This window comes from Nematolebias whitei, chromosome 13 (genome assembly GCF_014905685.2).
Source record: "Nematolebias whitei isolate Nwh7 chromosome 13, NemWhi1, whole genome shotgun sequence".
Classification (NCBI taxonomy): Eukaryota; Metazoa; Chordata; class Actinopteri; order Cyprinodontiformes; family Rivulidae; genus Nematolebias; species Nematolebias whitei.
In genome coordinates this window covers 4,600,003-4,625,712 of record NC_056510.1, presented here as the reverse complement: position 1 = coordinate 4,625,712, position 25,710 = coordinate 4,600,003, and the positions used below count along the sequence as shown (strand labels likewise).

The 25,710-nt window shown below is 40.5% G+C and overlaps 1 protein-coding gene across 1 annotated transcript; it reads right to left on the bottom strand.

Moving 5' to 3' along the window:
* Positions 1-8,739: 8,739 nt before the first annotated feature.
* stam2 (signal transducing adaptor molecule (SH3 domain and ITAM motif) 2) lies at positions 8,740-25,710 on the bottom strand. The gene is made up of 14 exons (XM_037686247.1): positions 25,492-25,710; positions 22,431-22,515; positions 22,119-22,194; positions 21,228-21,323; positions 20,885-21,031; positions 17,094-17,160; positions 16,777-16,969; positions 15,211-15,305; positions 14,973-15,055; positions 14,795-14,882; positions 14,652-14,706; positions 14,423-14,570; positions 10,152-10,318; positions 8,740-9,267 (listed from the first exon to the last, which is right to left on the bottom strand). Exons 1-14 carry the CDS (start codon positions 25,529-25,531, stop codon positions 9,072-9,074), a joined length of 1,536 nt encoding a protein of 511 aa, XP_037542175.1. The 5' UTR covers positions 25,532-25,710; the 3' UTR covers positions 8,740-9,071.

Sequence of the window (25,710 nt, the reverse complement as noted above, 5' to 3'; positions counted from 1 at the left end):
TTATAACTGTTGTTATGTTTATTATAACTGTTGTTATTTATTATAACAGTTGTTAGAGCAGAAAAACTTTGGACTGCAGCTGCCTGTAGTGTGCATGTGTCACTTCACACTTGGAGCATGTCACTCCTCTGTGGTGGGGTTCCCCTGAAGATCTCCACTCTGAGACCTGGATTCAGAAACCTTCAGTTTCAGACAGAACCAGGCTGTTGTCTGTAAATGAACGAACGTTTCGCTTCGTGTAAACGGCGCCTCAGACTGGCTGCCCCGTCTGTCAATCAAGAGACAAATTTCATAGATTGATGATCGGCTGATGTCTGTTTTTTAATGCCACCCCATAATATGTTTGAGATCAACCGGTAGATCTGAATTGATTTATGGACACCACTAATTTAGGCAATATAAAAACTAGAAAGCATAGTTTCCTCACACGACTGGGGTAGCTTGTACGTTATACGTTTATGGCGGCCATCTTGGATTTTGACATGACAACCCAGTATTTGATGGAGACTTTTCTTACACCAAGGTGAAGCCACAAACCAAAACGGATGTTGGTACCTCACTTATTTTCTGTTATCTTGCTCACAACATTCACAAACGAACGGACGGAGGACATTTCCAATTACGCCTCTTCGTTCCAAGACAGGGAACAAAAAGCACATTTCAGATTTCCTATCATTTTCTATCAATTGTCCTGGGCTTCATCTTTTTTTTTTCATTAAAAATATATTTTTCTGTTTTTCTCTTAAAGAGAAGGAGGAGAAGCAGTTTGCTGCTCATCAACCTTCCAGGATTGACCTGTGTTGTTGAAAGGAGGCTGTTACTATGGATACACGAGGGAATCAAAGGAGCCCACTTGCTCCTCTTCTCACCTGATGACGATCTGTTGATGACACAAATCACAGCGGGGGTGTTACACAAATCTGTGAGCATCTCAAATGGAAAACGGAGTGGGCAACAGTTTTATATCATTCTCCGACCCCCTGATAGACGACCGATTCTTGTTTCTTCTCATTTTTAAGTTTACTTCCTATTCCATTCTGTGTTTTTATTTTTGTTCTATTTTCCTGTGAACCACTTTATTATTTTACATGAAATGTATGAAGGAGGAACTTATAAATGAGCCAACGATGTCAAAACTTTGAGCATGCGGTGCATTCAAGGGAGTATAGTGAAATAAATAAGAATTGTAGCCCTAAAGGGGTGATAACGTCTCTATTCTTGGTCATGCTTTCTAACTGTGTGAACACTCACACTATTGTTTTCCTGTTTCTCTTTATTATTCTGTTGGTTCCGTACGGTTTTGGCACGTAACTCGTTTCACAATCTTTGTGTCATTTTGACAGTTTATATATCACAATGTTGAGCTCTCTAAGGACGTTCCTATTACGACTTTTAGTATTTGCGCAATTTATACGTTTTGAAATGAGCTTTTTCTCCCATTTTTGGTCCAGTTGAAAATATATGGAGCCCTGTCCTACTCAGAACCTGCTTTTTGATTGTTCTTGTAGCATTTTATATGTTAATAATGCTAATTCCGCCATGGTTTTTGCAAATATTCTACCCAGCTAATGTTAATTTACTCCTGTCAATCCTCATTCTTATTTAATAATGCTAAATCATCCCCTGTAAAGTTTTTGCTAATTTAGCATAAATGTACTTCCGCCCTGCTTTGTGCAAGCAGACTGTTAATGCTAATTCTGTCTTGTTTTATGCTAATTTTGCCCTGGTTAAACTAATTTATCACTGAGTTTTGCCGATGTTTTGCTACTTTGCACATTTAGATACCATTTTCTTAACATTTCTTCCTAACAGAGCACTTCGCTCTCAGACTGCAGGTTTACTTGTGGTTCCTAGAGTTTCCAAAAGCAGAATGGGGGGAAGATCTTTTAGTTCTCAGGCTCCTCTCTTGTGGAACCAACTTCCAGTTTCTGTCCATGAGGCCCAGTTTTAAGACTGGGCTTAAATTTCCTTTATGATAAATCCTATAGTTAGGGTTGGCTTGGGTTTCCTGAGAATTCCCTGAAGTATGCTGCTATAGGCTTAGACTGCTGGAGGACAAACTGACCACATGTTCTCTCTCTGCTTCTGTTATTACTTGCTCTACTCTACCCATTTGTATTTGTAATTATTTCTATTTTAACGTGTTTTTTGTCTTTCCTCCTATAGAAAGTTCACCTGGACTATAGAAAGTACACCTGGACCTGTCATTCTGTGTCTGTCGTCCTTCCTGTCCTCTCAAACCCAACCGGTTGAAGCAGATGTTCGCTCGTCCTGAGCCTGGTTCTTCTGGAGGTTTCTTCCTGTTAAAAGGAGTTTTTTCTTCCCACTGTCTCCTTTGTTCTTGCTCAGGATGGAGACTGTGATGAAGATTCAACACAATCTGCTGCTTCCTTAGATAGATAACTTTTACTAATTGACTTTTATAATGTTTCTGTTCAGTGCCCTGACTTCTGTTGTGACTTGGTGCTACAGAAATAAACTGAACTGAATCAAATGTTCTTGCATTTTACTCACTTAACTACTTTTGTTGTGATTTCTGCTAATGGTTTGCTACTTCTATCTAATAGCTGTCATTTTCCTGCATTTTGCTACTTTTTCATTCAACCTTTATTTATTCAGGTAAATCCCATTGAACCTCGAGGACTCATTTACAAGAGAGACCTGATTTCAACATAGAATGATGACAACAATAGACAGTTATAAAAAAGGCATACAGATTGTTTGTGTTTTTTTTTACTAATTAAATTTTACAAATTAAATTTACTTGTAGGTAATTACTAGCATTTGTCAGTTTTGTTTTGTTTTTGTCAGCGTTTCACTACTTATGGCTCTAAGTTAATTTATTTTCAGTATTTTGCTACTTCTGGCTCTACGCCAGAGTTTAAGCTTTAGCCGTTCAGCAGCTTTCAGTAGAATCAGGTCTCTCTTGTAAATGAGTCCTCGAGGCTCAGTGGGATCAACCTGTCTAAATAAAGGTTGAAAGAAAGAAAGAAAGAATCGTTCAGCAAAAAGGATTCACACTGTATTTTTTGCAGGAAATGCATTTTGTTTGTGGGTATATTTTCTATACCTTTAAAAACACAAAAACAGGTAAACATTAGTCAAAGGCCACGTTAAAACAAGTATGGACTAAGGGACTCGATCCAAGAGGCCACTTTGAATTTGTTTTACAGTGGCGGGTAGAAAAGAGGCGGCAGCTGCTTTCAAGCCGTCCTGCCTTCATGAATATCACATGGACGCCTCGAAAGCAGCTCAGCAGGTGAAATTCTCAGGCTGGTACTAATCAGGAACATTGATTTTCTAAACTCCAGTACCATGAGCTGCTTTCTTGCTAACGTGTCATCCAACATCTTAATTCAACGCTAACTTAGAGTGGATGTTTGGGTCCTAGATGGGTGGATCATAGTGGGTCTTTGGGTCAGATTGGTAGATCATAGTGGATCTTTGGGTCATATATTCGCAAATCATAGTGGACCTTTGGGTCATAGATTGGCAGATCATAGTGGATCTTTGGGTCATAGATTGGTGGATCATAGTGGATCTTCGGGTCAGATTGGTAGATCATAGTGGACCTTTGGGTCATAGATTGGCAGATCATAGTGGATCTTTGGGTCATAGATTGGCGGATCATAGTGGATCTTTGGGTCATAGATTGGTAGATCATAGTGGATCTTTGACTCATATATTGGTAGATCATAGTGGATCTTTGGGTCATAGATTGGCAGATAATAGTGGATTTTTGGGTCATAGATTGGCAGATAATAGTGGATCTTTGGGTCATAGATTGGTAGATCATAGTGGATCTTTTGGTCATAGATTAGTAGATCATAGTGGATCTTTGAATCATAGATTGGTAGATCATAGTGGATCTTTTGGTCATAGATTGGTAGATCATAGTGGATCTTTGGATCATAGATTGGTAGATCATAGTGGATCTTTGGATCATAGATTGGTAGATCATAGTGGATCTTTGGATCAGAGATTGGTAGATCATAGTGGATCTTTGGGTCCTAGATTGGCAGATAATAATGGATCTTTGGGTCCTAGATTGGTAGATCATAGTGGATCATTGGATCATAGATTGGTAGATCATAGTGGATCTTTGGGTCATATATTGGTAGATCATAGTGGATCTTTGGATCATAGATCGGTAGATCATAGTGGATCTTTGGATCATATATTGGTAGATCATAGTGGATCTTTGGGTCATATATTGGTAGATCATAGTGGATCTTTGGGTCATAGATGGTAGATCATAGTGGATCATAGATTGGTAGATCATAGTGGATCTTTGGGTCATAGATTGGCAGATAATAGTAGATCTTTGAGTCATAGATTGGTAAATCATAGTTGATCTGTGGGTTGATGTTACCAAGTGCTCATCTTTTCAAGATTAATGTTAATATTTAAATTAAAATAATTATTTAAATGTGAAATCCCCAAACATGTTCACAATTGAACCCCAGTGTTGGGATTTATATTTTACACTGACTGATCTGTTCCTGATTATTACTGAAATTATTCCCTGTTGTTGTCGGGTTTTTTTTTAATATTATTTTTTTGCAATAAATTCTGTAAAACTGAATTTGCAGCATCAAAAGGTCCATTCACTCAGGTGAAAGTTAAAGACCTTTCTATGTGTTGTTTAATTGTTTTATATTCTTTAACTCCGTCTTGAGTGTGGAGTGATTACTGTGAGAGAGATTCACCTCAGAGGTACTAAAACTTTGATACCAAGAAACGCTCTGCTCCAGGAAACTGTTGCAACCAAAATAAACAAACAAGTAAACATCTCCTACTACAGAATGTTTAGACAAGATTATTTAGTAATAATCTTATTCCAAATTTCTGCCTTTAAAGTCAACATTTTAAACAAAAATATTGTTTAATCAGTCAGTGCTCAGAGTATGTGCTGGGGATGTTGCTTAGCTACTACCACATCAAATTTTAGCTCGTTACCTGTAAAACTGATTGTGTTATTGCCATTCCTTTCTTTAAGGTTGATTAGTTCCAGCAGCCATCTTAAACTGGGTTTACTTGAAAAGATAGTTAGTTGTGCTGTACAGTGGTTTAGATCCTATTTAACAGTGAGAAGCTTTTGTGAGTATTGAAGCTGTTGAGTCTTCTGTAGCGCCTCTCACATGTGGAGTGTCTCAGGGATCTATACTTGGCCTCCTTCTGTTTTCCCTTTATTTACTCCCTCTGGGATATATTCTCAAGAAGCATGGTGTTACTTTTCATTTTTATGCTGATGACAGACAAATTTTTGTTCCATTAAAAAACAAGACATCACTTCCTGTTTTTAAATCTTCTCTGTAGACACATTTTTTTTCCTCTTTGGCTTTTAACTCAGATTGAAATGTTGGTTTTACTATTTTTAAGTTATTTGCTTTTATTGTTTGCCGTTTAATTATTTTAACAGTTCATTACTTTTACAGTTTCAGCTTATTTTATGTTTTTTTTTTTGTTTTTTTTTTTTTTGTTGCTTGTAGTGTTCGTGCACAGCACTTTGGCCAACGGTGTTGCTTTTAAAGTTCTCTATAAATAAAGTTGGATTGTATTCAGAGACTTCTTTCTGAGAGTTTCACTTAAAATCCATCCTCTGATTCGTGAGATATTTAGCTAACGGTCAGTCAAACACGTGTACAAACAAACAGGCCATAATAAGAAGACCTACCTGTCTGAGAATGAAGCTCGTAGACGTGGTGCTTCCGTCGGACCTCTTCAGACGACTGCGCCTGGAGTAGGTGCCTCTGTTAACCTGCTGACACCAGAACAGGCTTCCATCATTAAATCATCCCAGCTTCTTTGTGACAGACACACCACATCGTTTTCTCTTTTAGCCATGCTGTATTCACACGACAAATTATATAAAGGGTTCTGATACAGCACTTTGGAACCTCTAAATCTTACAGCTCAGGCTCTGATCTGTATCAGTGTCTTGTTATTTGCTCTTCTCACGCACAAACTCAAGAGTTCTTATCCTAACCCCGTTAACACCAACATCTCCATCCCTGGCTCCATCAGCTCCCTCCTGTTCCCTCTCTGATGATAAAGTCATCTTTCTCTTGGCTGGTCGCAGTGAACGGAAAGCCCTGAATTCATTTAAGGCAACTCTGTAAACTGTGCGACGCCTCGCCAGAGGTGGAGGGACGCGTGCAGATGCAAATCAATGCATCTGTTATTTTTCATAAATTATTTATAAATTGTAAAACACATAGATGGTTACAGAACAAGCTCAAAATCTGATCAAATCCAAGTGAGAAGATTTATTTGCTTGGTTTTGAGCTGGATTGGCGCAGCAGCTGGAGCTGATCATTCCATGAATTATAAAGGAAAATATAAATCAGCTGATTCTAGAGGACTAAAGATGACCTTAATGCTGCAACAAACCTGCAGGGGGGGCAGCACTGACCTGGAAAAGCAGCTGAACTCAAATCCATCATGAGATGTTCTACCAGGAAGTGTTTAATAATTGATCAACCAATAAATCAAACCTGTCATCAGCACCTGCAGGACTAATCCTGCTCTTCAGTTTCTGCTTTAGACTTCACTTTTATTTATTTTACATTACAAAGGCTGCAGTTTATTAGTTACAACCCTTTTCAATTTCCAGATGGACTCAGCATTTTATAACTTTATTTGCGTCTTCCTACCTGAAACACGGGCTTCTGCAGCCCCTCTCCTACCCCGTGCCGGGTGTAGATGTGCCGGGACATCTCGGCCAGCTCGTCGGTCCAGGGGGGCGGCTGCCGCTCGGTCCCGCTCCACCGCTGCTCCGGGGGCGGACGGGGAGCCGCCGACTCCAGCTTCACGTCGCGTCACGGCCGCCGGTCGGAGGAGAACCGGTGCTGAAGCTGCGCCGCCGCCGCCTTTTAACTCTCCGCCGCCTCCTCGCTCACCGCGCGCGCTCCCGTCACAAGCTGCGCTGCGTTCAGGGACACGGAAGAACGTCGGAGTTCCAGGCTCGCCGCTCAGGATCGTCGAGAAACACGGATAAGGAAGTCTAATAATTTATTGGTCGAGTCAAATATTATCATTTTATGAAACAGCAATGCATGTTGCTCAAATAAAATATCAAAATTTACTGAAATTAATTATCTGCATGAGTAAAATTACACTTTACAAAGAGCACATGAATGCAGCTTCAGCCAAACTGCAGGAAATAAAAAATGGTGGAGACAAGAAACAGGTAAATTATAACAAGGATGGTCATTCCTGTGCAACAGCACCCTTTATTAAAGACAACTCCACACGTGATTTAAGTAGTCACTCTTTTATTTCAAAGAATATCTTAAGTTTGCTCTGTTACGAAAGCAGGTTTAAAATCCCGGATAAAGAAACCTTTTCTGGAATATTTTAAATGTACAGAATTATACATATCCAAAGAACTCCGTGAGAGAAATCGCTTGCAAAAGACGTGTCCGTGTCATTCTTTTTGATTTGTACAGAAAAACAAAAACAAGGCATTCAGTGGTAAATACATGTTTACAAAGCTAAGGTGCAATATCCACAATAATGACAGATCCAATTATTTTACATTTATTTTACAAAGAACTTTAACAGGAGGGCGCTATATGGAAATACATTCTCGTCTAAAATCACTCACTAGGTCACGGCAACACGACGAAAGCAACATTTGTTTGAACAGAAGAGAATCGGAAACACGACGCATCACTTCAAGATAATTTAACAGTTTAAAATCTTTCATTTAATGGGAATTTGTCAAGAAAATGCTAAAGAATGACAATAATAGTTACTAGTTTGTACAGTGAAAATTACACGCATATCAATATCCATATATAATTAAAGTGTAGCCATTTTTTAAACTAAACATTGTATTTGCATAAACCCGAACCCTTAAATCAAACTGAATGAAAGAGACGCCCTCAGTAAAGACAGAGAGGTCCAGATTAGATGGATTAACATCGAGGAGATGCTGCGTTTCAAATTATTGAACACGTAAAGACGGCTGACAAATCTAAAAATCTGACGATCCTCAGAAAACATCTCAACTTACAACAATAAACTGATAGATATGAACAGAACTCCAACAAGCCCAGAAGCCAAGAACTACTGACGTACGCTTATAAAGTTAAACCCAACGTGCTAATCTGAAATTCAGCTCAAGACCGAGAGAAGCTGAAGTGAAGATGAGGAGAAACAGAAGAGCTCTCATAACTTCAGATCATTTCGACAAACGGCAGAGGAAGAAAAAGCTGCGTAAAACTTCAGACAAATCCTGCTTTGGTCTTAACACCATGAAATAACAAAACATTTAGGGCGTTAAAGTAGCTGCATCTTAAACAGCCATGGCTTCGATATTATTCAGCCACATTTTCTCCTGCTCAGCTGTTTGGGAGCTCAGTCTCTCTGCCCACGGACATCTGGTGTTTTCAGTTTTAGTTACCCTGACCGTCCACAGGCCGCTTCTTCTATCTCACACATCTGAGGCCAAAATAATAATAATAATAATCAGCTCTGATTGAAACACTACATTTTCAGCAGCGTAACTTATGTGAAGGCTTGTGGTTGCACTTTACATGCAGATGTGCAAGAAGTGTTTATTTTATTCCCACTGGAGACAGCGCTGTTGTTACGAGGCTGGAAGCAGCTGAAATGCTGCTACTGCTAGTAGACCAGGACTAGAGCTACTCTGCTGCTTCCTCCACATGACCAGAGGAAAATAAAGTTACGTAGAAAGAACAGACATAAGAGACGTTTCCCCCCCAATTTATCTACAGTTGTGTTGTCTAACCATCTTTATCCAGCTCTAAACGTGACCTTTTTTTTTTTTTTATAAATTCCTGGAAAACTAGTCTGGAAATATTAGAGTGGCATAAATGACATTGTCCTGCACTTGGAGGCAAACCCAACAGTTCTCGTGTGAACTGTAAAAAGACTTCTGTTTGCAAACACCTGACGCACAGCAGACCCGTGCAGTGTCGTACGCCCAACTTGACAGAAAGGATAAGGCCAAAAGACGTTCTGAAGGAAGTGAACAGATGTTGAGCCACATGAGCTGAATTATCTGAGGTGTGCATCCCAAGGCCTGCTGCCAGTCGAGACGTTTACAGCAGAGGCTGCTGGTAGTACACGGCTGGCTGCTGCTGAGGAGGAGGAGCCTGGTGAGGGGGGGCGGAGACAGGATAAGACACGGGAGGCATGCTAGAGTTGTGATAGGCGGACATATCCATGGCCACGCCCGCCTGGGGAGGATAAGGAACTCCAGCAGTTTGGTTCATGTACTGAGAGTTCAGTCCACCGCTGCGAGAACAAGAAACAAACGCTGCGGTTAACGTTTTGCATTTACATAGAACATATTTAAGGTTTGTGCAGATCACATTTTATCTAACAACCTAAACAAAAATTGATTTTACTGAAGAGCTTTTATCTATGAATTTGAAAAAAAAACAAAAAAAAAAACAATGTCTCCCAAGGCACAAGCGTGAATTTTAGCAGTTTTCTCCCTCATTTTCCGAAGCACTTGTTTTACTGGAGAACAGACGTCAAAGATTGTTCTGTGGTGAGAGCACTCACTACCTCACGTGCTGCACGTACAATATGACGAGGATCAGACGTCTCACTCTGATTGGAATTCAAAACAAAGACATTTTAACCATTTTTAGAATTAATTTACTTAAACTAATTATTAACTATGAATTTATTTATCGCCTCATTTATGCAACTTACTCACGTGATGAACTAATTACTACGTTTGAACAAAAGGCAGCACAGTGGAGCTGATTAGCTTAGCTTCATGGTTGCTAACAGCTGCGCTAAATAAACAAGCCCCGCTCCACTCGCTGTTTACTGAGATTCTAGGGGGTGAACTAAGTGCAAAATTTGTCAGCCATTATATCGGTTATCGGCGGTCGCACACACCTACCAATTTTGGTATTGACGATAGCCAAAACGTCCATATCGGTTGGACTCTAATCTAAACCTTTCCAGACCGTGTGAGAACTGTGCACATCGCTAACGGATTCTGTAGCTGAATTAAACGATTTGAAGCCGTTACCGTTAAACATCCCAGGTGTCAAGCTACCTTTACTAGACACATGACACGACCACTGATAACCCGTTTGCAGTGGGGCTGTTCCATAAATGTGCAGTTCCAGTTCAGGGATTAGACGTGGCTCGTGTCCTACCTCATGTAAGGAGGCTGAGTGGCCTGGCTGCTGGGTGGGGCTGACACCGTGGGGGGCAGCGAGTGTAGTGGTCCAGGATGGTCGCAGGGTAAGGAGTAGGACTGCGCAGAGGGAACCTGGGGGATCCCTGGAGGCAGGTATGGGGCGCCAGCTGGTCCAAGGTAACCCTGAGAAAACCCGGACAGGAACAAGAGGAGTTTATTAAGAACCTGGTAAATTTAATGCCATCAGATTTTTACAACCTTAAAATGTTTAATTTCAGTCAGCTTCTTTCAGAAGTAGAAAAAAAAATGCAAATTAACAGGTACTAAGATTTTCACAGCACAAGAAACTTGAAAGCTACGTTTGAGATGGTGTAGAGGCAGGGCAGCCGGCTTGGGACCCGAGAGTCCCAGGTTCGATCCCCAGTCACTGCACATCACGTGGCGTCTCTGGGCAGCACGTCTAATCCCCCAAAAAAATGTCCCCCGGGCGCTTTCAATAGCTGCCCACTGCACCACCTGGTGGTGGATGGGTTAAATGCAGAGACTAATTTCGCCATTGTATGGAAACATACAGTGCTGACATTGTGATGACATTATTATTATTATTATTATTATTTTTCACATAAAAAGCAGCAATTTTATGTTTGAAGAGAACATGCAGACAAAAAGCAGAAATAATTAACCCGATTTAAAATAAACCTACCTAGACATATCAGCTACTTCAAAAACTCTAACCTGTCAAGTCAAAATGGATTAAAAGTTGGCTGGAACCAGAACTAGAAGCGGTGCAGTAGTGGAATAATGAACGTATCTGCACCTCAGTGGGCAGATCAATATTTTTATCAGTTACAATGAGACAAAAAAAAGCTGCAGGTTTCTAATATTCATGTCCAAACAGCAGCTACTCAGAATGCAAATGTAGACCAAATAAATATGAAGCTAAACTTGGCAAAATAGTGAAAAAGAACTTTTGTAATTATTCTTAAAAAAAAAAAAAAATACAAAAAGACTGATTACTAATAGACGTTATGCAATTATTATAATTAAACCTGTTGGCCAAATTGTAGTTTTATCCTCTGAGACATGGTTCTTTAAAACCCTTTTAAACGTCATTCCTGGTTCAGGTTACACCCACACGTGCAAAGTTTAAAAATAAAACTTTACTCGTTAGTGTTTTACATCAAGACGTGTTCCCAACTAGAACTAGAAAAGGAGGATTCTTGCCAAGTTATCGTCATTAAACTTAGAAACGCCACAAAACAAGTTGGGATTTAAAAAGGTCACTGTTGTAATGGTAAATACTGGGACAGGTGCTAAAATAACCACAGTGAGCGTGACAGCACCGGGAGAAACTAAAACGAGGTCAAATACTCAGATGGACACCCGGGTGTGGGCCTGACCACAGACTTCTAACTGCGGGGGAGACGTGACATCAGCCATTACTCAGACAACGGTCACTGCTGAAACAAAAACCACAGGCAGGCCCAGAATCTTACTGGAAGAAGTAAAAAATATTGCCTGAATGTCAGACAAATCTAAGAAAATAAAAACGGTTTTACTGACCAGATGTCACGAGAACAAAGACCACAAGGAGCTAAAAATAAGGAGGACAGAAAACAGTCATGAAGTCAATGTTTTCTGTCGTTTTCATTAAAATCGGATTTAACGATAGAACCTTTTGTGTCAACATCAAGGAATACATTTCAACATCAGCAGCTCTTTGGTTGGGGTGCCGCAGGGCTCCATTCTCGGACCTCTTCTCTTTTCCTTATACCTGCTGTCACTAGGTGCTATTTTTTGTAAATGCCACATCTTTTCTTTTATGCCGATGACTGTCAAATTTACTTCTCTCTGTAGCACGTTCTATCCAACCTCTTCTTGGCTGCCTGGTTGACATGAGGGATTGGATGGCTTTAAATTTCTTAAACTTTAATGAGAAGACAAAAATCATGTTGTTTCCACCTAATGGCAGAATCAGGAGCCACTGTATCGATATTTCCTCTGTAGCCCCGTTAGAGAAACAAATTGTCACTAATCTGGGAGTGAAAATGGACCCTTCTATGAAACTAAACAGTCATGATGTAAACATGATCGTTAAATCCTGTTTTTTACAGTTGAGGTGACTGTCTAGAATGAAGCCCATACTGTCCAACACTAACCTTGTGACGGTAACAACGACGACAACATTATTATTATTAATAATACTAATAGTAATTTTTCTTAGTTCATATCTTAGATCTTATTACTGTTTTTCTTTTACCTTTTAATACTTTGTTGGGTGTAACTGGGATCCCGTGTACACAATGTCATTCCACCACATGTATCACATGATGTGGAATGACAAAAAAGAATCTTGAATTAACACATGCTTTCATAACATCCAGGCTCGATTACTGCAATGCACTTCTTTTTAGAATCAGTCAGACCTCTATTGCACAAGTACAACTGGTTCAAAATGCCGCAGCCCAAATTTTTACTGGTACAGGCAAGAGAGAGCACATTTCTCCAGTTCTGGCCACCCTTCACTGGCTCCCAGTTCACTTTGAAATTCATTTTAAAATCCTTCTGCATGTTTTGAACAGTTCTGCCCCTCTTGGCTCTATGATCTGCTGCAGCCATATCTCCCACAGCGCTGAGGTCAGCAGACCAGATGCTTTATTGGTTCCAGACACTCGTTTTAAGCTCGGAGGTGACAGAACCTTCTCTGTTGCAGGTCCAAAACTGTGGAATGAGTTACCACTGCATGTCAGGCAGGCTCCCTCTCACCGTTTTTAAGTCTCGTTTAAAAACTTTTATTCCGAGGCTTTTGACACAGTGCGAGTTGATTTTAACTTTTCTGTATTTTATAAAGTTGGTCATTTTGTTCTCATCTTTATCTCTGTGCATCTATGTCTTTTATTCTGTGTTCTTTGCTTGTAGTTTTGTTGTACAGCACTTTGGTCGGCCTTGTTGCCGTTTTTAAGTGTTTTATAAATAAAAAGGAGGTATGGTAAATCACATTATGTTAAAGTTCAGGTATATGCTGATGAAGTTTAATCGTTACTGAAGCTGCTGCACATGAACACGGTCAAACTAAACATCCTTCTTAAACAGGAACATTTCCCGTTTCAGATCTGTGGAGAGACTTCTGACAGAATCCATCCCTAAATTATGCACGACAGCTCTGCTTCATGTTGACTCTGTACAAGAAGAATAAAACGGAGCGTCTGCAGTGCACCGCTCTGAGCAGCAAACTGTGCATTGATTTAAGGCATAAAGTGAATACCTATTCACCATCACATCAGGTGCGTTACAAAACCGTTTAAAGAACAGTCAGATCACAATAAACCCATCATATTTACACGTGACCTTTGCCTAAAGATGAATCTGGTGGCTTACATTCGAGTCTTCTGTGACTTTTCAAAAAAGGTTTTCATTTTTCCCATTGAAGGTTCTGTTTGGTCACTGACTTATACTAGAAATGGGTTCATTTGTGCAAATATTTAAAGATGCCCCAAAATATTCGGTTGATTTTAAAGAACAATTTGCCAATTTTATGTGCAGAAATGTGCAGGTCCGGAGTCAGGATCAAGACTTGCAGTAACAATCACAAGTCTTACTCTGACAGAGTTCAAATTACATCTACAGAGATACTCGTGGTCCTTCATCTTTTATGAATTAGCCGTCTGTTGGATCACTGCAGGAGGCAGGGTGCATATTTTTATTATGTTCTGGCACTAGATGTAGCTCACCAGTGGAAGGTGAACTGTCCCAAATAAAATGGTGACGATGACAAGAACAGATGCAGGATCACTCAAGATTTTTTTGGGCAGGTGTTGAGCTGATAAAAGAACCCCCATCACTGAAAGCTCCTCAACCGTTGGCAAACTCGGCACACGACAGCCAACTCGTAACAGTGTTAGCATCGTGCTACTACCAGGTGCCAGTGAGAACAACAACACGACGTGTGCAGAGGAGGGACAGGAAGGATGTTAGGAATGCAGCTGCCAGGGAAAAGACAAAGAGGAGATGGATGGATGCAGTTAGAGAGGACAAGTGAGGACAAACGGTGCGAAGGAAGGCGTAAGATGGGGGATGACTCGCTGTGGAGACCCCTGAAGAGGGAACAGCCAAAAGAAGAAGAACAAAATGTTCAAATTTTACATTTTCCATCGACTATCTGAATGTTGAAATGTCATTGCCAAGCTCTAAATTGCACATGATGGTTTGTAGTTGTATTGTCGTTTCTACAAAACAAAAATAAAACATAAAGTCCAGTTCGGAGCAGCTTCACTGCACGGTTCTGACCTGCATGGGCACAGAAGATCCAGCTGGACCGTACTGGGTCTGCATCTTGGAGTAGGCCGTGTAGAACGGAGCTTCGTTCATGAGCTTGTTGTAAAGCTCCAGGGCCTCCATCATTTTTAGGTTCAATTCGGACAACTCTGAATGATGCCTGCAACACAGCGAGACGTTTATTAACAAACATCGTTTACAAAGCAACAATTCAAACTTTTATTCAAGGTAATAAATAGACCTGTCAATCTCTTGCAGCTTCTCATCAATCAGGGGGTTCATCTGTTGACACGCATCTGTTCAGATATTGACACACGGAGAAAAAACAGTGAGAAAATAAAAGCTTAATTCAAGGGGGTTTTACAGCAGAATATGAGTTTATACCCTCCAGCTGGGTTAGCTCTGCAGAGTCTGGAGTGGGATCTGCAGGATCTGCGTTCTGCAGCAGCGCCAGCGTTCTGTCCATCTTCGCCTGCACACAGAATTTAGGAGATCATGGTTGGTGATTTGACTAAGAAGTGATTTAGGATTGTAGATTTATATACATGAGGAAAAGTGACACCTCGTCAATGTAGACGGGTTCAGGCTCAGCTTTGGTTTCCAGGCTCGTCTCTTCAGGAGAGGCCGTCTTCTCAACATAAACCACTGAGGAAGGAAATGTTTCTTCATTAGCAGCCAAGAAGCAATCCCGCTTCCGTTTAAACCAATCAGCAGAGCGGCAATAAGGCTGCTTTCAAAAGAAACAATGCACAACGCCAGCAGAACAAAGTGTACGCGACATGGTAAATATAAAGACCAACCTGGCTCCGGCTCAGCGTTTAGACTGGTCGTGACAAAGTTTGAGGGAAAAAGCCCGACTCCTCTGTGGTTTTCTCCTTTCCACCAGTTTGGATCGCTGCAAATATACACAACATAAATAAGAAATATAAATTAATGCATAAGCCTCCGACGCTTAAACGTACTCAGAGTGTGCCTAAAAGTTAAATCAGGCGAAGGAATCATCGTCTCGTTGTTGTGAAACCCTACACAGTCTGAAGCACAAAGTTCAGGGAACAGAATAAAGCCAGAGGTAAACATTCAATAATATCCGTCTTAGGCAGGTGACAGTCAAAATATAGGCTTTGTTCATATTTGCAAATATTTACAAAAATAGAAAAAAGAAACTTCAATATGTCTAAATCTATATTAAGCTTTTTTTGTATGCGAGTCTCAAGCTCATAGGTAAACTAGAGTACAGTGTGAATGCTTATTGCTGAAGAACTGGATGAAAAAACAGCTGAAATTAGCTGAAATAGAAAAACAAGCCTAAGTTAACAGAAGACAACAGAAAGAATATTTCATGAATTATCTTTAAATAATAAGAAATGAGCACAATTTGGAAATTAACTAAAAAAAGCTGAAATTAAAAAAACATTGATGAAAAGTAGCTGAAAAGGCAGAAAGAAGCTTAAGCTGCCAGAAGGAAGTGGAGAGAGCTGAAATGAGCTAAGAAAATGTGTAAGTAGATGCAAAAGCTAAATTTAGCATAAAAACAGCTAAATAGCAGCTGAAACAGCAGGAAAAGCTTACATTAGAAGAAATAAGTAAATTAGGCTGAAAGTAGGTTACAACAAAAAACTTGAATTTATCTGAAAACAGCTGAAATTAGCTAAAAAAAATGCTAAGAAAAAAAAGGTAGAACAAGCTTAAATTAGGCTGAAAAAAGCAGAAATGAACAAAACAAAAAGTAGAAATTGTCTGAAAAAAGCCTAAAATAGCAAAAACAGCTGAAAAGCAGCTAAAAATGCATAAAGAAGCTGAAATTACCAGAAGGAAGTGGAGATAGGACATTTTAGCTGAATTAGGTTGAAAAAAGTTTAAATGAGTGCAAAAATTGTGGAATTAGCTGAAAAAGCTTAAATTGGCATAAAACGGCTAAATATCAGCTGAAATAACTGAAACTAGCAGAAAGAATCTGAAAGGAGTACAAAACAGCTGAAATTTGTTAAAAGTAGCTGAAAAAAAGTTTATATTTTCAGAAAGAAGTTGAAAGAAGCTGAAGCAGAACAAAATGTGAAAGGAGCAGCAAAAGGTTGTAAACAGATTAAATATTTGAAGGATGGAAAATGAGCTCAATTCATTTTCTGAGAAAAAAAAAGTCAGAAAAGGCTAAATATTTCAAAAAGCTAAAGTTGCACCAACACCAAAAGTCAGAGCAGGATCGTCCTGAAAAAGCTGAACGAAAAAATAAACATACATTTATTAATTTCTTAAGATTAAGGCTATGCAGAGTTGTTCTTCATGTCAGTTGATTATTTTCTAACGCCTCCTACGTGCACATCTCACTGGTGCTTTTAACTGGAAACCTGCTGGTTTTTGTTGATTACCTGTCATCCAAAACCAGAACAACCTCCCCAGCTTTGAAGGTGAGCTCGTTATCTTCAGCTGCTTCAAAGTCGTACAGCGCACGCACCTTCCGGGCCTCTGACCCTCCGCCACCAACAGTGCAGTTTGGGGGGTCGGAGGTCAAGGGTCGTGTCTCTGCTGGCTGCTTCTGCTCCTGTAAGGACAGCTCAATGGCTGAGAGAAATATAAAAATAAATAAATAACTGCACTGAGATGATCAAATATGTTGGCAACATAAACACAACTTCTTACTTCAAGCGTGCTACAGCTCACAAAAAGAAAAAACATCTAGGTTTACCTTTGGCCAGGTCTTCATCATCTGGCGCTTTATTTGCAGCAGGTGTGCTGACCTTTGTGCTGGACCCCTGCGGTCAATATAGAAACAGAAGGTCACGTGTGTGTGCATGAAGAAAATTATGGCATAACCACTAAAAATAAAAAAAAATATGAGTTTAGGGTACTTCACATATGGGGAGCAATATTATAGGCAGAAACATGGGTGTGCTATGGGGTCTCCAGTTTCTCCTATTGTTGCCAACCTGTACATGGAGGAGGTAGAAAAGAGAGCCTTGACGTCCTTTTCAGGGACACCACCAAGTCATTGGTTCAGGTATGTTGACGACACCTGGGTTCAAATCAAATCTCAGGAAGTCCAACATTTTACTGACCACATCAACTCTGTGGATAAATACATCAAGTTCACACGAGAAGATGTAAAAAATGGCAGGTTGGCTTTCTTGGACTGTGAGGTCTCAGTCTCAGTCCCTTTGGAGCACAAGTTAGGAGTCATCAGGACTCTGTACCACAGAGCAGACAGCGTCCCCACTTGCTCAGGAGCCAGGCAGAAGGAGAAATCCTACACAAGACAGGCTCTAGAGCAATGTGGATATCCTAACTGGGCCTTCCTGAAAGCAGAGAAGAAACCCAAACAGGACTCCAGTCAGCCAACAGGTGAAAAGGAGGAACCCAGACCCAGACCAGTGGTCATTCCATATGTTGAGGGAGTATCAGAGAAACTGAGACGTTTATTTTCTAAACATAACGTCCCAGTGGCTTTTAAACCCCAAAATACATTAAAGACTGGTTCATCCCAAAGATCCAGTCCCCCGGCACAAACAGAGTAATGTTGTGTATGCTGTTCAGGGTCAGAAAGGTGATCATCAGGGAAACTAAACAGCCACTGGCCAAAAGGATGGACCAGCACAGAAGATCAACATCATCAGGCCAGGACTCTGAGGTCTACACTCATCTCCAGGCCAGCGGTCACTCTTTCAGGGATGAAGATGTGCACATCCTGGACAGAGAGGAACGATTGTTTCAGAGAGGAGTGAAGGAGGCCATCTTTGTGAAAAGAAACCGTCCATCATTAAACAGGGGCGGAGCTTCCATGTCCAAATGTCCCCCTCTTACAATGCTGTGATTGCTAGTATCACTCAGCCCCCTGTGGATAACAAACAGCCATCAGGGCACTGACGATCGGTGGTTAGGTTGATGGTCTTCATCATCTGGATGTCAGCAGCAAACTGGTTGATCCACTATGAGAAGGTGCTGTTTATAAGACTGAGCTGAAAACAGCACCTCGGACTGAGGAAGTCTTTTGTATAAAAGACGAAACGTTTCAAGTTTTTAATTTGTTTTAATCCGTCCAGAGAACCCGACTTAACTTTGCTAGATTTTTCTACCTGGATTATTGAGCATGCATCGGGACATCCATTCTGTTGTTTCTCTGGACTTTGATCGGTGCAACGTGCAGCAATAAAACAAAAATCAAACAAATCCTCCCAACAAAGAGGTTAACAGCAGGAACTTAAAACTGATTTCACGAGGCTTAATGGTGTGCAGCTGAATCCAAGCACAAGAGAAATGCCTCCGTGCTGCTCGAATAAAATCTGACATTTGTGTCTAAAAAGGTAAACACCGCCACAGCTTGAGGCACGTAGCCTGCTGGTGCTCGCTCATGAGCCCATACAGATTAAATGTCATACCTGCTGCCTCATGGGTCGCCTGCTCTCTTTTTATTCACGTTTCTCAAGCTTTTCTTACAAATACAGCACGCAGCACCAACGCTGGACGGAGCTACGCAGGGACGAGAAAACAATCGGAGGTCCCACAAGAATCAAACTGAAGCCATGCTGCTGTTCATTATGTCCCACATTTACATTTAGTGTTCAAAACCAGATTCACACCAAGTGCATGTTACATGCACGTGAAAGGTGTTTTGATAAATACGACACGTACAAAATATAATAGAACTCTATATAAGATGTAGGTCAGATTTGTCACAAGAGCCCGAGACTGAAGTTTTCTTCAATTTGTGAAACGTATAAAGTTAAATACCAGTTAACACGAGGACCAAGCAGTGGAACAGAAACAAAATAAAAAGGCCTACAAATAAAACTAATCAAATCTGTGACATGCACACCTGTACCGTAATTTCCAGACTATAAGCCACTACTTTTTTTCACACACTTTGAACATCGCAACTTGTACAAAGCTGTGGCTAATTTATAGATTTTATTTTTTTTTAACGGCTAACAAGCTTCATGCCTCCAAAACATTTAGCCTGGTCACACCCGGGTGCTCTGCCCAGTACACATCTCTCTTGGGGGGTGGGTCTTCGTGACTCAGTGAGACTAGCCTGTATAAATAAAAGGTTGAATGAATTAAAAAAATTAAATTAGCAAATATCGATGTTACAGCGTGGACTCCTGTGGCTTACACACAAGTGCGGTCTATATACAGTATGTACAAAATTGTATTCCAATTTAAAATTTAGTGGGCGTGGCTTATATTCAGGTGCGCTCAATAGTCCGGAAATTACGGTAATCACAGACCTCTGAAATTTGGAAAGTGTTGCCATTAAATTCCTGATGGTTTAATTCCATCTACTAAAAACAAGTTACAGATTGTGACTTTTCATTGTTTATGGATGAATGGCTGGTTGGCACAGGACACAGTAAATACCAAATTGTACTTTAACATAATCTGATGAGGTGGCTTTTAAAACGATAGTTCAGAGCGTGGTTCTGTGGAGAGGTTCTTATGAACAAATAGTATAGTACCCGTTTTAGGTTGCTCTTTGAGCCTCAGTTTGTAGAAGGAGATCAGTTGTGATGGAGTTGACAAGCTAATGCAACTGGGACCCTGTGTACACGATTTCGTTCCACCACATGTACCACATGCGACAATAAAGAAACTAATGGCTAGTCTGAGCGATCGAGAAACAAGTGGAGCGCTTCCTTCCTAAAACTTCATAATGGCTGCAATTACCTGCTACTTACCTGTAATTATTTACTTGGACTTCTGTGGTGATTGTAAGTGAAAATAGCAGCTGTAACACTTCCAACAGGAGCATCACAATATTTCTGTGTAATGCTGAACTGATGGCAGCGTGCAGGTTTATGAAAGATTAGCACGAGCTGCTACCGTATATTTTAGTTTGGAATCGTTTGAAAATGGCAGCAATCAGCTCAGACTAGCCGTTAGCTCATCAGTTCGGTTAAACATGGGGCGGTTTTGTATTGTTCATGACATTTTGTACATAAATAAAACCCACGTTAAAAATTTGTCAACTTGAAACAATATCAACGAAGAAGCGCTGAGCACGAGTTAATTTAATCAGAATTAATGAGATGTCAGAAAATGTGCACCTTTGCATCTCCAGTGAATGCAGCAGAGTTCAATTTTAATAAAATATTTGATTGTGTTTGCACTTTTTTTTTAGACACATTGATGTTTTTGTGGCTCCAGACTGAATAAAATATTTACAGCCCATAAGATGGCACTGAATTGTTATTTTGTATTGTCATTTATTGTTATGCAATAAATACCAAAGCAATATTGTGGTTATCTTCATTATAACCTTTCCACAGAAACCCAACTCAGGAGATCTGAACTGTCCCTTTAAGTCCCAACTCAATGTTTCTGGTACAGACTGTGGATTTCTACGTGGGCAGCTGAAGACCGAGGATCTGATTTGAACTCAAAACAAACGGATCAGTGCTTTGCTTGAGAAGTTTAAACTCTTTACCGTCCTCTCGGGGATATCTTACAAGAAAACTTGTGCTACATTTCCCAACGCCCACACACCTGTGAGGATGGGGTCGGGAAGCTGATCCCGTCCTCTTTCAGAGACTTGATGGTGGCACCGATCAGGCTGAGCTGCGGATCCTTCTGGAAATCTTCGGCCCACTCCACCATCATCACTTTCAGTTTTTCACTCACCTTAGGATGAGCCTGAACGGCAGAGAACATTAACATTTATGTGACGCTCTAAAGGAAACTTGGCACTTTAACAACAATAACATCCAAATTTATGTTGATGGGCTTCATGAACATGAAATTATTAAGTCTGCAATATTTCAGGTGGGGTTGCCCAGAACAGACCATTAGAAAATAAGAATGGAATAAAAACCAACAAAGATTTACGTACCTTGCTCAAAACATTTCGTACTTCAGTTGCAAAATCCCTGGAGCAGATTTCCAGATGAAATATTTTGCCACAGTTTGATACACAAGCACCCAGCAACTAAAGGATGAAATACATAAATTAAAAAGCTGCATTACAGGAGAGAAGCAGGACTTGAGTCTATTTTAACCCAGAGAATGATAACTGAATCATTTAAAAGACTCATTGAGAGCAGGCCAAGCCTCTGTTATAATGAACGGGCCGGATGACACTCAGGTTTTCACCGTGTGAACGAGTGAACACAGACATCTAAAAATAGAGGGAACTGTTCAGGACGACTTGGATGAAGGAACGATTCGTGTCGCTTCAAACTGCCATCAACAGTGCACAATAAAAATCTTATTAAATTACTTTAAACATCTTCAGTAAAAACAAAAAACAGTAATGGTATTTCTAAGGTATCGTCTACAGTGGGTTTTATGGTTGGAGTTTTAAAGTAAAGGATTTAATTCATTAATCCGAATGATTTTACGTTGGTTCAAACTAGAAATTAACTTGAGACGCAGTCCAGTCGTGGTCCCCGAGGGTCCCCATCCTGCAGGTTTTACATGTTTCTCTGCTCCAACACACCACATATGAACCACTGGCTTCTGCAGAACATGAAGCAGTAATCAGTCATTGTGAAACATGCAGGTCAAGCAGGCCTTCAAGAACCACGATTAGATTGTTGTAAAGCAGGGGTAAAATAAATACCAAGAGGTGCAGATACTTTTCTAGCCCTCTGTGTTATTACAGTGCGTTCCAGTTTGGATAAAAATCAAATGGATACAAACATAAAAGCTTAAATACAACCCTAAGCCATCTTAAAATAGATTTATGACATTTTAAAACCACAACTTGTTGTATTGAACTCACATTGAGGGCCTGCATGGCAACATGAGGCACTTTGTGGTTGACTCGCTTCATTATGGATTTCAGGCTGTCCTTTGGTCTGTACCGAAGGGGGAAATGGTGATTAATTCTCGGCTCAGTAATTATTAAACAAAGCACAGTATCTGCACATTAGAGGGCTGGGGGTTAGCTGATAATAGTTAATGTGGTAAACCCCTTTTAAAGTCTGAAACAAACAAAAACAAAAAGGCAATACAGCGTTTAAGAGATCCACAGTTTTTGTGGGAACGCCAACATGTTTTAACATTCAGAGGAAAAACCTTTGGTCGTGCTTACCCGTTGGGCGTCGTCCCGATCTTATCACAGATGTCCATGATGAGCCCCCAGTCATCTGTTGTGTTGTTTTCATTTGTTGCCTTCTCTGGAAATATGGCAACATGAACACAGTACATATGGTGAAGTGTGAAAACGTGTTAGCTGCCATCGTGACTGCTCGTTTTCCATGCCAGCAGCCACAGTGGGCAAGTGTCGCACTTATGCAAAGCAAGCACGGATCTATTTTAGAGCAAATGGATGTCGCACGACAGCCTGGAAGCCCAAAACACAATACCTAGAAATAGTCGCATTAGTTTGTCGTTTTAATTTTTACAAGACGTGGGTTTTCTGTCACACACGGACAGAAACAACTACTTCATAAAACGAGGAAATCCCTCCGATAGACATTTATCATGACGTGCGTGACTCCCGAGTCAACAGCGGACCATTGTCTCGTCATATGAGACGGGCTGTGCTGCTAATAAAGCTGAACCAGGAAGCGTTGAGGAAAATTTACATGTACACCATTGAAAGTGTAACTGAACTTGGCAGGTAATCATCAAGTCATCTGAATATTTAGGGACGACGTGGTCATTTTGTATCTCCAGAATAGAACTCAAAACCTTACTTCTAATATACAAAGCCCTCAACAACCTAGCTCCATCTTATATTAGAGATCTTATTCCATATTATTTATGTTATAGAAATTTGTTTGTTTGTTTGAGCAATTCTAGAACTTATTCAGTTCTAGAATTGCGCCGCTCCAGGTGGCTGCATGTTGGAGCAGCTCTGTCACTTTCATTCTGAGATTTTGCTTTTGGAAACTTTAATTCCTCTTTTTCTGGATGTAAATCACATTTTTTTGATGATTGTTTCCTCTGGTATCGGACGCTGTGCAGCTGGAAGGATTTTTACTGAAACTTCTTTAGTTTTGGACATTTGTTATGATGCGTAACCATGGCAACAAGGCATTTTCTACAACCAACAGCTGATTAACATCTCAAAAGCTCAAATATTATCTCAGCTACAGCCTCAAATGAGTTGAAAAGGATGTTCTGTGGACGCATTCTCATCTACCTGCCAGCTGGGCTCGAGTGCCCGACCACTGAGATCCTGGAACTAGCAGGAAACACGGCTCATGACAGCAGAAGGACAGGATCGTCCCTCAGCACCTACAGTTGACTGTCCGCAGTGACGAGGAGCTCGTCAGGCTGCTGGGAGGAGTGGCCATCGCTCTGGGAGGAGTTCTGCCCGACATTCAGGCGGTCCTACAGCCCGGGGGAACCGAGAGGCCAGCTGAGTCTGGGTGGACGGATCGGACGGCATTTGCAACCAGTTTCTAAAGATCCATTGTGGGATGGACCTTTACAAGAGATCCTTCCTGTCTACAGCCATCAGCATCTATAACATCTCTTAATGAAATGAGGATAACGAGTTACAACAACAAAATAATTTCCCTTTGGGATTAATAAAGTATTTTTGAATTGAATATTTTCCCATCAGAGCACTTTGCTCTCAGACTGCAGGCTTATTTGCGGTTCCTAGAGTTTCCAAAAGCAGAATGGGAGGCAGATCTTCCAGTTCTCAGGCTCCTCTCTTGTGGAACCAACTTCCAGTTTCTGTCCATGAGGCTGACACATTGTCCAGTTTGAAGACTTTCCTTTTTGATAAATCCTATAGTTAGTCGGCTTGGTTTCCTGACCTATTCCTTATCCTATGCTGCTATAAAACCTTAGACTACTGGAGGACAAATTGACCTCATTTCATCAAATAAATAGTTTGTATTTGTAATTATTCTTTCTTAACATGCGATTTCAGTCCTCTAGTCTTCCTGCGAGAGAAAAAAAACTGATGGCCTCCATCCTGGACCTGCCATTGTGTATCTGTTCCTCCTTCCTGTTCCTCATAAACCCAGCCAGTCGAAGCAGATGACCACTTGTCTTGAGCCTGGTTCTGCTTCTTCCCGAGTGAGTTTTTCCTTTCCACTGTTGCCTTTGTGCTTGCTTCGGGTGGGAGACTGTGACAAAGTGAAAACTCAAAGAAATCTGCTCTTTAGACGAATAATGTTATTAACTGACTTTTTATGTATGCGAATGTTTCTGTACCCCTGAGAAGACTTCTGTTGTGATGTGGCGCTATTTAAATAAAGTGAATTGAATTCACATGCTAAAGGTGAAGCGTCGTATTTGGTTTGTCGCCGCATTGTTTTCTACTGTTTGAACTCTCATGTACAGACTGAAGACACTATTAAAATGAGCATGGGCGGGGAAAAAACAACTTGGCTTCAAATTTGGACGTTCCAATAACTCAAGTTATTAAAACACAATGAGCATAAGCATTTTGGAAAAAGCTGTTCCCTTGATCTGAACCGATGATGCGATTTGTCATGAAGACAGACAGGGAGTGGAAGGCCCGGGGGAAGTAACGTCCCAGACAAATATAAAAACCAGAAGGGCACACTTTATTCAACATTACTCCATTACAAACCTTAAGTCTGCTTTTATTTGCCACATACAACTGTTAATTGGATTAATAAAAAGTTAAAATTCCAATCATTTAAATTGTGTTTATTTTTCCTGTAAGTGAGCTTAAAACCAACAGATTTTAAATACAACTAAAAATTATCAGTCTTAAATCATAAGCACCTTTTTAAAGTGGCACTATCACCCGGTTTGACTGATTTTAGTTTTCTTTGCCATGGATATTTTTCCCACCATGCTAGCATTATACAAATGATGTATCAAATAATCTAATTTAATTTAATATCTTACACGTTATAGGGATTTTTTCCTCATCCTCATGATGATGACTCAGACTCAAAAGTTGTTTACAAAAAGACAGTCGCTCATTCCAGCGGTCGAACTGTCCGAGAAGCTTCAAGGAAGCTGTTGACAGCCCGTCAGTTTGTCAGCCACACATTAGGTAGTGCCCCAGACTTCTGTTTGTTGAAGGTAAAACGAAAGTCCGCGCTTAAACATCGTAACTTCACAGCCAGCTAACACAGGAGCTAAGTTAGCATTAGCTTCTGTCCTCGTCATCGGTTCGGAGTCCCTGAAAATACACAAAAAAGCACTTTACTCACCGACATCTTGGTCAAAAGGATTCTGGGAAAATAAAGGCATTCCGACGACTAAAAACAGACTTTTAAACAAAACAAAAAAAAAGGGAGAGTATATGTGTACTCGAAGCTAAACTTAAACAAATGTCTCTTCCTTGTCCATTAAACTCGCACCAGTTGCACTTCCGGTACACCGGTGTTGAGGTAGAAGACGTAACCCTCTCGTGATCGGGCTGTTTCCCA